The 15,957-nt window shown below is 51.1% G+C and overlaps 7 protein-coding genes across 7 annotated transcripts; 4 read left to right on the top strand and 3 right to left on the bottom strand.

Annotated features, from left to right (window-relative positions):
- Window positions 1-240: 240 nt before the first annotated feature.
- On the top strand, window positions 241-2,077 carry N7515_001767 (heat shock factor family protein; the record flags this gene model as incomplete). The annotated part of the gene is made up of 6 exons (XM_056662511.1): window positions 241-422; window positions 487-585; window positions 633-700; window positions 758-1,101; window positions 1,152-1,221; window positions 1,275-2,077. 6 exons carry the CDS (start codon window positions 241-243, stop codon window positions 2,075-2,077), a joined length of 1,566 nt encoding a protein of 521 aa, XP_056524624.1.
- Window positions 2,078-2,863: 786 nt separating this feature from the next.
- On the bottom strand, window positions 2,864-3,564 carry N7515_001766 (DUF3245 domain-containing protein; the record flags this gene model as incomplete). The annotated part of the gene is made up of 2 exons (XM_056662510.1): window positions 2,864-3,290; window positions 3,386-3,564. The coding sequence occupies 2 exons, from the start codon at window positions 3,562-3,564 to the stop codon at window positions 2,864-2,866; spliced, it is 606 nt and encodes a 201-aa protein (XP_056524623.1).
- A 379-nt stretch (window positions 3,565-3,943) lies between these two features.
- On the top strand, window positions 3,944-4,409 carry N7515_001765 (uncharacterized protein; the record flags this gene model as incomplete). Its single annotated transcript, XM_056662509.1, has 2 exons — window positions 3,944-4,230; window positions 4,283-4,409. The coding sequence occupies 2 exons, from the start codon at window positions 3,944-3,946 to the stop codon at window positions 4,407-4,409; spliced, it is 414 nt and encodes a 137-aa protein (XP_056524622.1).
- A 2,822-nt stretch (window positions 4,410-7,231) lies between these two features.
- Window positions 7,232-8,393, top strand: N7515_001764 (uncharacterized protein; the record flags this gene model as incomplete). The annotated part of the gene is made up of 4 exons (XM_056662508.1): window positions 7,232-7,518; window positions 7,571-7,692; window positions 7,767-7,924; window positions 7,980-8,393. 4 exons carry the CDS (start codon window positions 7,232-7,234, stop codon window positions 8,391-8,393), a joined length of 981 nt encoding a protein of 326 aa, XP_056524621.1.
- Window positions 8,394-8,926: 533 nt separating this feature from the next.
- Window positions 8,927-10,672, bottom strand: N7515_001763 (cytochrome P450; the record flags this gene model as incomplete). The annotated part of the gene is made up of 4 exons (XM_056662507.1): window positions 8,927-9,107; window positions 9,175-9,341; window positions 9,405-10,514; window positions 10,583-10,672. 4 exons carry the CDS (start codon window positions 10,670-10,672, stop codon window positions 8,927-8,929), a joined length of 1,548 nt encoding a protein of 515 aa, XP_056524620.1.
- A 2,266-nt stretch (window positions 10,673-12,938) lies between these two features.
- N7515_001762 (oxidoreductase-like domain-containing protein) lies at window positions 12,939-13,751 on the bottom strand (the record flags this gene model as incomplete). The annotated part of the gene is made up of 1 exon (XM_056662506.1): window positions 12,939-13,751. One exon carries the CDS (start codon window positions 13,749-13,751, stop codon window positions 12,939-12,941), a length of 813 nt encoding a protein of 270 aa, XP_056524619.1.
- A 154-nt stretch (window positions 13,752-13,905) lies between these two features.
- On the top strand, window positions 13,906-15,813 carry N7515_001761 (uncharacterized protein; the record flags this gene model as incomplete). The annotated part of the gene is made up of 3 exons (XM_056662505.1): window positions 13,906-14,837; window positions 14,902-15,216; window positions 15,294-15,813. 3 exons carry the CDS (start codon window positions 13,906-13,908, stop codon window positions 15,811-15,813), a joined length of 1,767 nt encoding a protein of 588 aa, XP_056524618.1.
- Between the last annotated feature and the right edge of the window lie 144 nt (window positions 15,814-15,957).

Here is a 15,957-nt window from a genome sequence, read left to right as displayed (position 1 = left end):
ATCTCCGCTTTTACTGCGTATGTCCCACGTTCTTCGGCACGAGTGTAAACGGTCGCGTCCACCCCTCACGATCCCGTCGCATCCACCCCCATCGAATTCGTCAAATTTCTTTCTTTTCCCCCCCCCCACCGACATGAGTCGTCTCGCCGACCCCCGTCCTCTAGAATCACATTTGCCGGTCCAGATGCCCCCAGGACACGAAACATTCCTGTTCTTTCATCGTCGGGCCATTCGAGCGCGATGGATATCACCCCTCCGCCTACGGGAGCTTCCCATGGCAGTCCCGATGGCGACCGAATGGCAGGGATCACCAATGGCGAAGGGAATAATGCTTTGAATGCTCCCAACCCAGCTATTGGCGCTGCAGCCGCAGCTCAGCAGCCCAAAGTCGTCCAGACTGCTTTCATTCACAAGCTCTACAAGTATGTTTTTGGTCTGCCTTGCCTTGCGCTCCACAAGCTTATCTTTACCTCTTTCTTGGAATAGTATGCTAGAGGATCCTAGCATTCAGCATCTCATCTCTTGGTCGGGGACGAACGATAGCTTCGTCATGTCGCCAACGTCTGAATTCTCCAAAGTCCTAGCGTGGGTGCTATCCTCTTGGCCAATGAGTTCGCCTCTGACTTTCGCAGATCGTACTTCAAACACACCAATATATCCTCGTTCGTTCGGCAGTTGAATATGTATGGGTTTCACAAAGGTAGGTGTTGCGCATGCGAGCTTCGATGGAGTCATTTCTGATCCTGGACTTGCCCAGTGAGCGACGTATTTCACACCGGTTCCCCAGACTCTGCACTCTGGGAATTCAAACATGGCAATGGAAACTTCAAAAGAGGCGATCTAGCGGGTTTGCGGGAGATCAAGCGCCGCGCCTCAAGGCATGCTTTGATCCATCGCGATTCGTTCCCTGGCCACAAGGCCCCAGCTTCGCAACCTGGAACACCGGCCGAACCTGCACCTGATGCGACCGAAGCGAGGTTCATGAACCTCGAGCACACACTATTCGATATGCATGCTCGGTTGTCTCGGGCGGAAGAGGGCAACATGGCGCTGAGCTCGAGATGCCAGGCTATGACGGAAAGTTTGTCAAAGTGCTATCAAGTACGTGTGTCGTCGGTGTGGGTGCGACGATGATGCTAATGTGATCCCAGTGGACGCATTCGATTTCGCGCTTTCTCCAAGCTGTTGTGCCGGATAGAGAAAGCCCTTTACATCGCGATGGTATGTCGAGATCAGCCGATTCACCCACGGCGACACGCGCTGACACTTCACAGTCTCGAACATGCAGAGAGAAGTCGAGAAACACATCGAGATGATCCGCGCCCTCGAAACCCCCCACGAGAACCTCATGCCTCCACGACAACCGTACTTTGCCAACATGACCGAAGCCGGTCCACCTCTGTCTCCGCGCCAAATGCCCCAGGACGACGCCCGTCGACAGTCCATGATGGACCACACACCCAGACCTCCCAACATGATTCGACCGCCCGTTCCTCCCCATCTCTCAGTATCCCCCCGCCGGTATGGTTCAATCAGCGGTGCCACACCCGCCTCCGCATACGCTCGGCCACAACCTCCCGTTGCGCCGCCTCCACAACAACCAATGCCGCATCCTCTTTCCGTCTCAACATCCCCAGGGCCCAACCTAGCCCGCCGTCACACATCTGCGGACATCCGGCAACACGGCTGGTCGCCATCAGCTGGCGCTCCATATCCCCCTGGTAATCCTCCCAGTGGGCCATGGCCTCCCTCACCAGGGCACCGAACCCCGGTCTCAAGTGACCAACAAGTCCGCGACGTCCTCGCCCAATACGAAATGGGTGCTCCCCGGCGCCTCCAAGAACAAACCCGCCAAGCCACTCCACCCACCGCCGAACCATCGCCGTCCATGCTTGGTGTCGATAATGGCTGGACGCTTGGATCCAGATTCCCTCATGGATCCTCGTTGCCCGCAACTCGTCGCTCGAGCATGGCGAGCAATGTGCACTCGTTACTCAACCCTGCCGATACTGCCGAAAGACCCGACGAGGACCAGGAGGCGATGGCAGACGACCGGAAGCGCAAACGGCTGGAATAACTACTATATAATTGAGGAGCTCCGGTATATCCATCCTACACCTAAAGATGGGAACTCTTTGCTTCTACGGATTCCTATACCTCCCCACAGGCCCTGACACTCTTCTTACCACCCCTCTCCTTTCCTCTTCTCCTTTGACCCGCATATGTACCGTTGACCAGGCCGAAGCACACAACCTTCTACATCCGGAGAATGTCTGCTCTGATCAACCTCTCATTGCGCCTGTAGATCTTTCCTTTCCCTTACCCTCCTCTTTCTCTTTTCATCTCTTCTAATATTTTGGCTATTTAATTCTGGCATACGCCACACCCGCCGCCTGGCCCGACAACAGAGCCATACTTCCTTCACACAGCATATCATATATACCCTTGGGTTGGGCGGAGCAAAACAAAAACATCGGATTTCATGGCAACCTAGAGCAAGAGACTGGAAATCTGTATTTTATATTTTGCAATTTGATCATATCGTGGAAATGATGTTTTTACTCTGCAGTCTCTGTCCCTGCAAGAAACTGGCATATGGCACGGCTGCCACGACATCTGGGCGCGTCGTCATTCGGATGTCCAATGTTCATCCCTGGCCAATCCATAGACCGCGCTACCGCCAGGTAGTAGCAGACGGAAAAGCCCTCGAATCCCTGACCCACTCTAGCCATGGAACCACGAGTTGACCAAATAGCCCTCTCGCCATGCAAGTCGCATAGCGACTGCGCCCAAGCCAGGGTAGCCGGACACGCTCATGTGCGTGCAAACAAATAAAATCTCCCTAATCCCCCCCCAATCCACCTCATCTCTTCTTCCTCTTCTTCGCCCTCTCCGCCAAAAGCTCATCAAGATAACTCGTCGCCTTCTTCCTCCCCTTCGCCCTCCCAGACTGTCTAGCCCCCTCCTCCCCTTCAGCATCGTCCTTAGCCTCCGCAGCCACAGCAGCAGGATGCACAGCACTCTTCCTCTTATTCTTCTGTCTAGCAAGCATAGCCGCCCTTCCATCTTCCTCATCATCCTCCACCTCATCACCGCCCTCTTGCACCTGACTAGCAACAGGCTTAGCCCTAGCAGCCGCAGCCGCAGCTTTCTGCTCCGCAGCAGCTTTCATAATGCGATCGTAGTTTTTGCCAAGTAGCTGTTTGCGCAGTTTATCGTTCGAGTCCAGCTCTGAGCGGTTCCAGCTTCCGTCCGCGGCCTTTTGGGGGAGTGGTGCTCCGATGCCGAGGCTGTGATTGGGATTTGAGTTAGGATTTTACGAAATTTGATAATATGGGGGGAAAGGGAGGAAAAGGAAAGGAAAGGGGGAAGGGGGTACGCTTACGTCTCCGGCACGGCGGTGAAGATCTCATCTTCTTCTTTCTGTAGCTCTTCTTCGGACTTGGTTTGTAGTTCTGAGGATGTTGGTTCGGGGAGCCATGAGGCTACGAGACGTTGGCTGCGGGATAGGGCTACGTTCGCCCGGTTGAGGATTATGTCGGATTCGGCTTTTGAGAGGGACATGCTGTTTTCCTTTTTTTTTGCTCTTTTTGTTCCTCGAGCGAGGTGGTGGTTTTTTGAGTCTGGTTGCTGCGATTTGGCGGTGATGGTCTTTTTTTGCCGGTATTTGTGGAGCGGTGAGGATCTGTCGACTAATAATGCGCGCCGCGCCCCCGTGGTTGCCTCAGTCCCCTCAGGCTACAGCCAATGATGAGGCAGCATTCTGCTGTACTGTAGTAACCGCTTCATCAACCTATTATTCTGAGCGGGCAATTAACCTCCGATACGATTCCTCAAAACTACCTATTTCACGACTTTTCCATCTCTATCAGACACGCATTAATTATCACCACCTCAGTCGCGACTCACCATTGACAGGATCACCCCTCTCATCTCCCGTCAAATGGCGCGCGATTTTACGTCAAAGCCGTTTCGTGATGTCGTGCGCGAACAGCGTGGTCTTCTTGTCCACCCTCTCCGGTGGACTCCACATCATCTTGAGTTGCTGGGTTGTCGATTCGAAGAGGCCCCAACGGCCCCCGTCTTCCCGGAGACTCCAAACGATCAACGAAGACCTCCGGAGCGACCAGACCATGCTGAAGTGCTAGCCATGAGCTTATCCCCTGTCACGAAGTGTTACTCTCTTGAGAACATTCTGCTAGGCGAAGAGCCCAAATCCACTAAGCCTAGGTATAACCTGCGGTCCACAAAGACGAAAATCCCCGTAGGAATGACTGACAAGGGACTACAATTTCACTCCTCCGAAGAAGGAGCTCCTTTTTATTTTCGAGGTCGGCGAGTTCACCAACCAGACTATACCGTGTTCCATCGTCACAGACACTCCCTCGGCAATATGTCATTCGGGTTAGTAGGCTACCTACATTACACAAGCGTCAAAGGCGCTCGCAGGAGACAATCCTTTTTTGAGCATCGTCCCATAGCTCAGGCAACCCAAAAGGAATGGACTGAAGAACCGTATTTCCTATGTGTCTTATTGGCTCTCGCGCAAATGGAAAAGCGCAAGCTGCTCGGTTTGTCGAAGCCAATCATTTACACCGTATGTTCCTCCCCTGCTCATCAATCTATCGGACCTCAGTTAAGTCTCTTCCAGCCGCGTCTCATCGTGACGAGGGCAATAGATCATGAATACATTCACTTATACGAGACCGGAATTATCCCTGAATTACTGGAGGGGCTCAGGGATCCGGACAATGCGACGCAGCCATTGCAGTGTACGATCTGGCGCAAAAGAATCTCGTACAAGCCGTATGATTCCTTCGCCGGTCGACTCATCGCGGAGCTTAATACCTCACATGCACTATCCCAGTGTCATTCAGGTGGACGATTTTATTAATACAATTCTAGATCCACCGGCGCGATTCGCATCCCATAGTTATCATGGGCTCTAGCCGCTAGGGCAACGTTCCGGCTAAGGTCTTGTCACTCCTTCCAAGGTTGAAGCGTAGTTTCTGACAGAATCACACTGAGAGGTAAACTTGAGTTCTACTGGGCCATGGGAAAGTGCTAGGTAACAACAAGAGTCCCGTCTGTTTTGCTGGAACGAGCTCCTCTTGCCCTCCATGGTGCCGCTAGTTCGATGAGCTGACGGCCGGTGCCTACTGTGTATATCAGTGAGCAAAAAGCGGCTAGGGTGAGCACTGAAACGGAAAGGGAAAGTTCTGCCGTCCACCCCATCAATTATTCTTCCCTTGCGATCTTTCAATAGTCGCCGTATTCAACTTCAACTTCTTCCTCTTCCTTCTTCTTCTTCACTTATCATACTTACCAACTGACCGTACCGCTACCGTCACCAATGCATCCTCTTCAACCAACGTGTTGGGGGATGTGTCGGAGGGGCAGGTTGGGTGGAGGGTGGAGCGGGTAGTGCAGTTGCAGTGGGTAGGGAATTACGACCTTTCTTGCGGCCGGAGGGAGTGACGACGTTGGTTGAAGAGGATGCATTGGTGACGGTAGCGGTACGGTCAGTCGGTAAGTATGATAAGTTGGTAAGGGCGATGAAAGGGAAGAATGAAGCAAGAGAAGACAGAATTGTAAGTGGAACTCTGTACATGCGTCGTTATATTATAGAATTCTTTCCCATTCTATTGCCTCCTCTCCCCGACTACCCCATGTACTACGATAGATTTGAAAGATGGTGTGCGAACCTTCGCACACCATTTGCGCAAAACACAGGTCGGAGATGACAGGTTTACCGTTCTCCCAGCGTTGGAACTGCTTTTTCGCTTCCAAGATTGCTATATGGTTATTCGTAAGCATGAAGCTTCCGTCTGACTTTTGTCGACGCAAACAAAGGCCACCGTCGTCAACGGCTTACGGCATTTATGCCCCGTTGTTGTTCTGTTGTAACAACTGACAGTCTGGTTTTAGCATCGCGGAATTCGATAACGGCCGGGCTCGATGGTGATTCTTGAGGTGGGGCGGAGTATAGAATATGTCGAATCACGCAAGCCGGGAGCCGCAGAGTACGAAAACGGGTGTTGAAAATCGTACAGAGGTGACGCTGTGGAAATAAGAGCCGCGTGAAGTGTGTGAAGGGGGAGTAGTCCCGAGTGAGGCTCCGGCAGCTTCGCCCTCAACTGTCCTCACTCCTCCTTGGTTCGTATTGGTTTGGGCCTTCCTAGCGGGCGGGTTGGGCCGGCTTGGCCCGAATCGCGGGTAGATCCGCATGTCAGTTCAAGAAATTCCTTAACTGCCTTATTGAGGCTAGACCTGTCGATCGGCCAGGAAGACGGGAATGGATCTTCTGAGTTGGAGAGGTCCGGCAGGTCTGACGAAGGACCACCGATGAGAGGACCCTCCCCATGCGCTCGCGTGTCTGTATCGAAATCTTCAGAGCAAGGCCTACTGCGGTCGCGGTAATTGTCGAACTGCTGGGCGAACCGTAGTGAGAACGCTGGGACATGAGAGTGTCCACAGTGTCACAGACGATCCAAGATTCCACAGTCAGCTGGACAGCACCATACAGACGCTGCCTGAACGACATCTCTTTGGAAAGTCGCGGGTCCATTTGTCAGCCCGAAGTGTAGGACTTTGTGTTTGAATGCTCCATAACGGGAACGGAACGTGGTGAGATCCTCGCGTCCTATATACTTCATACATGTCAAACGAAGATAGAGTAAGGGTAAGGTGTCATAGGTGTCATCACATCTCAACATAAGTGAGGGTATCTGATGTGGGGGACATACTTTGAAATGGATTGAAGCGAGAAAAGAATCAAGTCACAGCTGGATGCGCTGTGAGTGGAACCAGAGTGGTAACTTGGGGAGAGAAGAAGAAGAAGAAGAAAAGAGGAAGAAGATGGAAAAGGATAGGGATTATATAGAAGATCGTTGTCGTACTGCATAGTAACAAGTCTGGAAAGGGAAGAGCAGGAGGTAAACAATCAAACATTTCCTCGCCTGCTCCTTCCCTTGCCGTTCCTTCCTGTTTCTACTTGTCAAGTGACGTCTGCTTCACTTGCCTGAGCACTTGCCTCAGGCACTCGTTAACCGCCACAGAAGGGACCACTGGACCAGAAGGCAGCGACTCAGAACAATAGCAAACGTTGTCCTCCGATAGGACTCACCAAAACTTCCTATTTCACGACTTTTCCATCTCTATCACGCATTAATTATCACCACCTCAGTCGCGACTCACCATTGACAGGATTACCGCTCTCATCTCCCGTCCAATGGCGCACGATTTTACATCAAAGTCGTTTCGTGATGTCGTGCGCGAACAGCGTGGTCTTCTTGTCCACCCTCTCCGGTGGACTCCACGTCATCTTGAACTGCTGGGTTGTCGATTCGAAGACGCCCCAACGGCCCCCGTCTTCCCGGAGACTCCAAACGATCAACGAAGACCTCCGGAGCGACCAGACGATGCTGAAACGCTAGCCATGAGCTTATCCGCTGCCATAAAGTGTTACTCTCTTGAGAACATCCTGCTAGGCGAAGAGCCCAAATCCACTAGGCCTAGGTATGACCTGAGGTCGACAAAGACGAAAATCCCCGTAGGAATGACTGACAAGGGACTACAATTTCACTCCTCCGAAGAAGGAGCTCCCTTTTATTTTCGAGGTCGGCGAGTTCACCAGCCAGACTATACCGTGCTTCATCGTCACAGAGACTCCCTCGGCAATATGTCATACGGGTTGGTAGGCTTTTTACATTACGCAAGCGTCGATGTTCCTCGCTGCAGACAATTTGAGCCTCGTCCCGGTGCAGCCATTTTCTCCGCTGGCCGAAGTTATCGTCAGAAGCAACTAGCCCAGGTAATCCCAAAGGAATGGACTGAAGATCCGTATTTCCTATGTGTCTTACTGGCTCTCGCGCAAATGGAAAAGCGCAAGCTGCCCGGTTTGTCAAGGCCAATCATTTACATCGTATGTTCCTCCCCTGCTCATCAATCTTATCGGACCTCAGCTAAGTCCCTTCCAGCCCCGTCTCATGGTGACGAGAGCAACAGATCATGAATACATTCACTTATACGAGACCGGGATTACCCCTGAATTACTGGAGGGACTCAGGGATCCGGACAATGCGACACAGCCATTGCAGTGTACGATCTGGCGCAAGAGAATCTCGTACAAGCCGTATGATTCCTTCGCCAGTCGACTCATCGCGGAGCTTAATACCTCACATGCACTATCCCAGTGCCATTCAGTTGGACGATTTAATTACCCTCAGATTGCCCTTTATTACATGGCGGTAGGGAACCCTCAAAAATCCATTACCGATGAAAACCGGGATGACAATGATGTGAATCGTGCCATTGAACACAAGAAGGCAAGACAAGGCGAACCGGAAGACAGCGGATCACGCAAGAGGAGGCGAGTTCAAGCAGATGATTGAGCAATTCATCAGGGGACGGAGGTGCAGGGGATCTATTTCATAGAATACGGGTGGTAGATTCTAGGGGAATTTTAGGGGCATTGTCTAGCAGGGGGATTATGCACTCGTGTCTACCGGCTTTCTACCTTTTGCCAGAACACTCTGGAGGGAATGACTATTGAGCTGCCCATAAGTGCGGTCCATTGCTTCCAGATATGATTCGTGACCAGGGGCTTTACTAAAGGGACGGGTTCCAGGGAGCCATCAAAGAATGGCAGAAATCAATGTTACCTTCTTGAGGCAGCCCTGCCGATAGTAAGACTGTAATGCAATTCTAGATCCGCCGGCGTGATTCGCGTCCCATAGCTATTATGGGCTCTAGTCTCTAGGGCAACGTCCCGGCTACCGTCTTGTCACTCCTTTCAAGATTGAAGCGTAGTTTCTGACAGAATCACACTGAGAGGTAAGCTTGAGTTATATTGGGCCATGGGAAAGTGCTAGGTAACAACGAGAGCCCCGTCTGCTTTGCTACATAGCACCAAAACACTACATAATCAGAATTGACTGGCTTGTCCTTCAGAATGACTTCTAAGCTTCAATCTCACCGCCAAGTCCGGTTTCTCCCAAAGAACAAAAGTCTTCTGATCCAACCAGTCTTGTTCAGGCTGCTCCAATTCCATATCGAAGTTGAAGATCATGCGCGCGAGAATCATCCGCATTTCAACATACGCCAAGCTATGTAGAGACAGATATCAGCAGGCCACGCTTACCTGGAAATGACACGAAAAAGCACAGAACTTACTTGCGTCCAATACAATTCCTCGGACCAAAGCTAAACGGCTGCATCACATTCCTGTCATCATTCGCGAAGCGAGGATCGTTCAAATGCCGCTCCGGAATAAACTCTGTCGCTTGGGCAAAGCTGGTAGGAGAGTGACTGGCAGCTAGATGGGAGACTGAAACGATCGTCTGTCTAAGTGTCAGCCTGCCTGTACAGCTAAATCAAGATTCAAAGGGGAATTTCCTGCTCACCCCTCCCGGCACCCAATGCCCAGCAATCATGTCACCCTGCGCATCGACAATACGAGGCAATCCTATTGAAACGGGAGGATAGACCCGAAGTGCCTCGGTGAGGACCGCCAGACAATACTCCAGTTTATTGCAAGCTTCCAGGGTAATCTCCTCCTCGACCGTGAAAGACGATCTAATTTCGTCTTGCAGCTTTGCCAGCACGCGCGGATTCTTCAGCAACAGATATGTCACCCCGGAAAGCAGAGTTGCAGTCGTTTCCGAACCCGCGATGATCAAGGTGGAACCATTCGTGATCATTTCGGGGATACTGAAACCCTTCTCCGTATCCTGGTGTTTCAAGATATTCGCAAAGAAATCAGGCCGATCATTGGACTTCTCAACCCGTCTATTGACCTTCTCTTTCGTCAAGGCTAGATGCGTGCTCCTCTGCGCGATAATCCGCTTGGGCGTGATATACGGAAGAATATACTTCGAACCGGGCAGTCGTCTCGACACATTCGCGTACACACTAATATTAATCGAGCCGAGGAGAATCGATACCCATTCATGGTAAGTCGAGTTCTTGAGACAATCAAAGGGCTCACCGAAAGCCAGGTCTCCGATTATATCAAACGTTGTGAAGTTATACCACGCAACCATGTTGAAAACGCTAGTTCCGTTATCGATATTCTCGCGTAGCCTCTGCATTAGCAGATCAATGTAGCTCTTGATAATCGGCTCCTGTCCGCGCAACGAGGCGTCAGAGAAAGCGTGTGACAATAGCCGACGGAAGCGGGAATGGTCCGCGTCATTGGATAATATGATGCTGGGGGCATTCTGGAAAGTTGGTGCGTAGAACCGGCCATCTTTGGCCTTCTGTCCGTGTCCGACTCGGGTGCCGTAGATGGCCTTCCAGGCTTCGCTATCTATGAATGAGAGTTCGTCCGGTGCAATGCGCACAACGGCGCCGTACTGTTGGTGCAGTTCTTTGGTCTTTTGAGGGAATCGGCCGCTCAGCATCAGGCGCATGTAGGGTAGACGTGTTGCGGCCATGGATTTGGGACCGGGGAATTTGGATAGTGGGTGGAAGTAGATGTTGTAGACTAAGATGCTGATGAGACAGAGTGAGATCTGTTGAGTTTCTTTAACTGCGAATCCATGACTCGAACAATTGGGTAGAGCATTGTACAAGTACTTACAAGCATGAAGCCCAGCTTCAGCAAAGCAAGAGCTATGTTTGGGGCATTCTGTGCGCTTTCTGGCGCTGAAAATCCGGAAGTAACAGCCATGATTAGGGCTAAGTGTGGGATCTGGGAATATTCGAACTTCCCCAGACACTCCCTCGAGGTATTTATATTCACTCCCCGCCCCTCCTATCGATGTCGATGTCACTTGTGTAAGTACAGTGTGACATACATTTTGAAAATAATGCCTTTGGATATGTTCATTATGTCCGTTTATGCTGGTTTATGAAGGAGACCCCGCACTGCACGAGTGCATGTCAAGGGTATTCTGGGATATTGCAGGGGTCTTGCACCTAGCTTAGCCTTGGTTCTTGTCGATCTTAGCAGACGGTTTGGGTCTAGGCCGGAGAAAAGCACGTGTGTGTACTTGACTAACTCACGATGCGCCCTTTAGTTTTACCTGCAGGGCGTAGTTAGATATGGCCCAGACATTATGAGTGGAAATCGAGTCTTCCAATGCAGGTTAGTTCTCAGGGAAATACCGTGTAAGCACGTCACTAGATGGGCCAGTGTTCCAGGTCAATGTACATGGCCACCAGGTTCTAGACGTACGACGTACCTTGTACTCCGTACAAGTTGAGAAGATGAGCCTTGCATATAGAAATCATGGAGACGCTGTAGTGTAAGTCAGTGCATAATTTCCGACTCTCGCAGCATAAAAGTTGTGTTTAGTTGGGAATTGAAAGGCAACAATGGACATGTACGCAATATACTATATCAACTCGTTCCATGGTCTATGAGTCTGGCTTATATGTAATAGGCTGGTGCTCCCACTCTTTGAGAACCAGCCTCACTTTTTATACTGAAGCATGATCAGGCGTACGGGACGTTCTTGCTTCATCTGGAGAGAAGCGCCTGCATAGCCACTACGATACTAGTTAGGCTCCAACGGGTTAATAGAACTTTGATTGATTGATTGATATCAATGAGCTTGGCGACAGGAAGGACACAAGAGGTCATGTGGTCAAGATGAATAGAAGGTGCCTTACTCCTTCCAATTGAGTATAGGATGTTTGCCTTCCCTTTTGGTCAGTCACGTCCCCGTCCTGAGGGTATAAATATCTCCATCTTCCTCAGCATCTCTTCCTCTTCCTCTTCCTCTTCTTCTTCCTTCTCCATCTCTCTTCTCTTTTCACTCTGCTTGTTCTCTTCTTTTCTTCTTCTTGTTCACTTCTTGTTCACTTCTTCTTCTTCTTCTTCTTCTTCTTCTTCTTCACTCTGCTTCTTCTCTTCTTTTCTCCACTCTACTTCTTCTCTTCTTTTTCTTCACTCTGCTTCTTCTCTTCTTTTCTTCACTGTAGTCTCTGCTTCTTCTCTTCTTTTCTTCACTCTAGTCTCTGCTTCTTCTTCTTCTTCTTCTTCTTCTTCTTCACTCTGCTTCTTCTCTTCTTTTCTCCACTCTGCTTCTTCTCTTCTTTTTCTTCACTCTACTTCTTCTCTTCTTTTTCTTCACTCTGCTTCTTCTCTTCTTTTCTTCACTGTAGTCTCTGCTTCTTCTCCTCTTCTTCTTCTTCGTCTTCTTCGTCTTCTTCTTCTTCTTCTTCTTCTTCTTCTCTTCTTTTCTTCACTCTAGCCTCTGCTTCTTCTCTTCTTTTTCTTCACTCTGCTTCTTCACTTCCACTTCCACTTCTCACCCTTCACAACTTCACACCTTTTGTTCTTTTCTCGCTTGGTTTTCTTACCTTCCAACTAGGCTTCTTGCCCTGCCCGTCCTATGATAAAATGAGGGCTCACCCTGCGCTAGACACCCGGGCACAGATGTCTAGTAGGGGTGGGACTCCAGGCGCACGCCACACGCCTGTCCAGGGACCTCTTTGGCTAAGCCAAGAGAGTACTCCAGACACAGTCTGGCTTTTGAGGACATTTCTTCTCTTCCTTTCCGCTCCCTCTTCACTTGCCCATCCTATGATGAAATGAGCGCTCGCCCTGCACTAGACACCCAGGCGCAGATGTCTAGTAGGGGTGGGACTCCAGGCACACGCCTGTCCAGGGACCTCTTTGGCTAAGCCGAAGAGAGTACCCCAGACACAGTCTGGCTTCTGAGGACATTCCCTCCCTCCCTTCGCCCTGCTACCTTGCAAGCATAACAGATACCCAGGAAGGTGGGACGTATGGCGATTTAGCAGTTTAAAAGGCACTGGAGACAATTTGGATTCTTTTCAGAATAATATAGTCATGGCATCATTTGTAGTTCTATGTACAGTCTATCTATATACCACGTGTTCGATGTGCTCTAGACGCAGGTTTCACCAACTGTTCCAACCAAGTATAACACAGGGTATAAATTCAAAAAGACACAAGCCGGAATACTTCACGCTGTAGCCTCCTTCTGATGTTTCACTCGCAACCTTTTCTCCGTCTTCATGAATTCCCGAATTCCAACGGGAACAGTAGAAAACAGATCATCCCCATGACTGGGCGGCGACCAATTTGCTTCACTGCCACCACCATCATCGTCCATGCTTCCACTGGCCGAGCTTACTTCGGGTCTAGGCGCCGAGCGCATGTCTTTTGTCCCCTTCTCAGGACCGCCTTTGGCCTTTGCCGTTGCAACTCTGGATGCCCAGTCCTCCATCTCGTCTCGGAAATCATCCCAGACGCAGTGAACACAGCCACTCATGCAGCAATTATCCGGTTCCTCGGGCTGGGGAGGAATGGGAACACCGTTGATGGTCTTCCATGTCGACTCTGGGGGAATTTCACCAGGACTGTAGCGCGAGGATCGTCCTGGGCCAGCGAGACGGGTCCCGAACACAATTGCCATTTTTTCTTGTGGTGATTGCGGTGTGACGCTGGATGCCGGCGTCGGTTCGGCATCGGGCCGAACGGGCGGCGTCGGTCGTGAAGTCGACGCACGACCACCGTACGGTGATTTGGATTTCAGGATCAATGAATAGTATCCGGAGAGCGGCTGAGCCTGCTGAGGGTTCGCAATTTCCTCCACGGAGGTTGGAGTATCATAGTGATCGGATCGATTGGCTTGTCCGTTCATGCGCCGGGGTGTCGGAAAGAGCGCATATTGTCGATGCAGTGTAGTTGAGGGATATATCCGGCCGGAAAATGTACAAAGTCGAGAGCCAGACCTCCGCAGTGAATGTCTGGTAGTCACCGAGAGACAGTCCATGGTATGAGTTAGAGAAAGGTCAACCTTGGAAGAAGCTTGCTCCGATCCATGACGAGGGTGGGGATTAGGTCATAGTGCAAACACTGCAAACATAGTTGTTTATCTTCATCAGTCTATCTTGCGCGCCGAATGCGACGAACAACCCCACGCGACAATGGACTCCCCCGCAAAGAGACGGAAAACTAGCGAGACGACGGGAATTCCAGTCGCGCCAGAGCTTTTACAAAAAGATGCACATCGGTCCAGGCGACCGTCCTTCCAGTCCCCGACAAGGGCCAGTCTCGCACGATCAAATCCCGATGTATTAGAGCGCGCACTCAGCAGGTCCCCCTCTCGACGACCAGTAAGGAGGGATAGTGAACAGCCAGACGCTCGAAATATTGGACTTCGCGATCGCAAAGCGCTCCGTCCCTCACTCAATGCCGCAGCCAGCCCTCTCACCCGACCCCGACCTCGAGACCCCGAGGCGCCGGAAAGCTCTCCCAACAGACGTCCAAGTGGCATCCAAGCGTTCTCAAAACCACCGCGCAGGATTTCCAAAAGAATTCTTCCCGGTGATCTGGTATTTGGCTCTCCACTGCCACCGTCGAAACCTCCCCAACAAAGCACACCCGAGGGACAATTGGCACAGGAATTGGGCAGCGCAATAGGGGAAGCAGACATAGGGGCACCAGACATGGATATGGGACCAGATCCTGGTTTCGATGATGATTCCCTTGAGCCTGACCTTCCGCCAACTCCAACACAACTCGGTCTGGTGAAAGCCCCCGATCGAAGATTGTTGAGCAGCAGTCCTAGTATGCGACAGGAGAAAAGATCGAAACGACGGACTGCAAATGCATTGCCTGAAAGTCCGCTCAAAGCGGTAAACTTCCGATCCCCTCCATCGCCGGATCTACAGGATCTGGAGACAGCTTCAGATCTGGGTGGATCTGCGGCTGTGCAGGAAAAGCGCAGTTTGCGCGAGAAGAGCGCCGCGGATCTGCGTCGACTAGAAAAGGAAGTCGAAGAACTGGAAACATGGGCAAAGAAAATCGAGTCCTCGCCTGATTTGCGCAGTGACAGCAGAGGACTTGATAAATTCCTGTAAGTTCTGCATGTTCAACATCAAGCCTGGGATTATACACATGCTGATAACATAACCTTCAAGATCTCTACTCATATCTGAAGAAGCCAACCGAACAACCCTCCCAATAACCCCCAAAGCGCCTAAATCAATATCATCCCTCCTCGCAACTTTGCTCCCCTTCTCCGCCAACATCCCCCGACCAAAACGCCAAACCTCACCACTACCAACAAACCCATTCGCCCTACACGAATCCTCCCAATCACTACCATATCTAACAGCATTCGCACCCTTAAACCTCAAAACCCGCACAACTAGACGCTCACACAGCGAAGGACTCTCAGAAACACACACCCTGACCTTCTCCCCCCATCTCCATTCCCAGCAACTCTCTACAACGTAACCGTCATCTACGAAACAAACCCAGAAACCCAATCTCTGACATCCATATCCGCGCCAACCGACACCGACAAAAGAAAAACCCCCGAACCCCTCCGCCGCTGGATCGATACCCGACTGCAGAACCCCCTCCTAAAACTCGACGTGGCCACCCTCTGCTGGGGCATAAACAGATACTGGGAATGTGCCGTTTCTCGTGCTCGCTTGTGGGCATACATCGATCACAAATATGGTCCCCGGGCTTCGAAGAGTAGCAAGGAGGAGACTATTGCGGTTTCTGACTTGCGGCGCTTGGTCCCGCATCTGGATCGGAGCGTCATGGTCATCAATGGATCGTCTGTGTCTGCTCCGAAGGTGTTGTTGTCGAATTCGTTGGTGTTGGATGAATGGACTGGAGAGCCGAGGCTAAGGGCTGAGATTAGCGTGTCGGTTCCTGGGATGAGTAGGAAGATTGAGATGGAGACGAAGAAGCTGTTTTATGCGCTGCTAGGGGAGGATGGGGAGTTGGCTAGGCGTGATGTTGAGGGGGGTGTGAGAGTTGATGCGGTGGTTAGGGCTACGGAGGGGGTGCTTGGTGCTTTGTTTGGTGGTGGTTGATTTGGTGTAATTGTCAGCCCTAGGCGTTAGCGTTGATTCTTGAAGATACCCAAGCAGTACAAGGATGGCAGTCTACTGTGTTCGAGATTTGTGTAAATGATAACTACTTCCTGTGTGTGTAGTATATACTTCTCGTATATACAT

This window comes from Penicillium bovifimosum (assembly GCF_028826915.1).
Source record: "Penicillium bovifimosum strain IBT 22155 chromosome Unknown utg000002l_segment0_segment0, whole genome shotgun sequence".
In the NCBI taxonomy this organism is placed as follows: Eukaryota; Fungi; Ascomycota; class Eurotiomycetes; order Eurotiales; family Aspergillaceae; genus Penicillium; species Penicillium bovifimosum.
The sequence above is the reverse complement of the archived record's forward strand: the minus strand, read 5'-3'. Positions and strand labels throughout refer to the sequence as shown.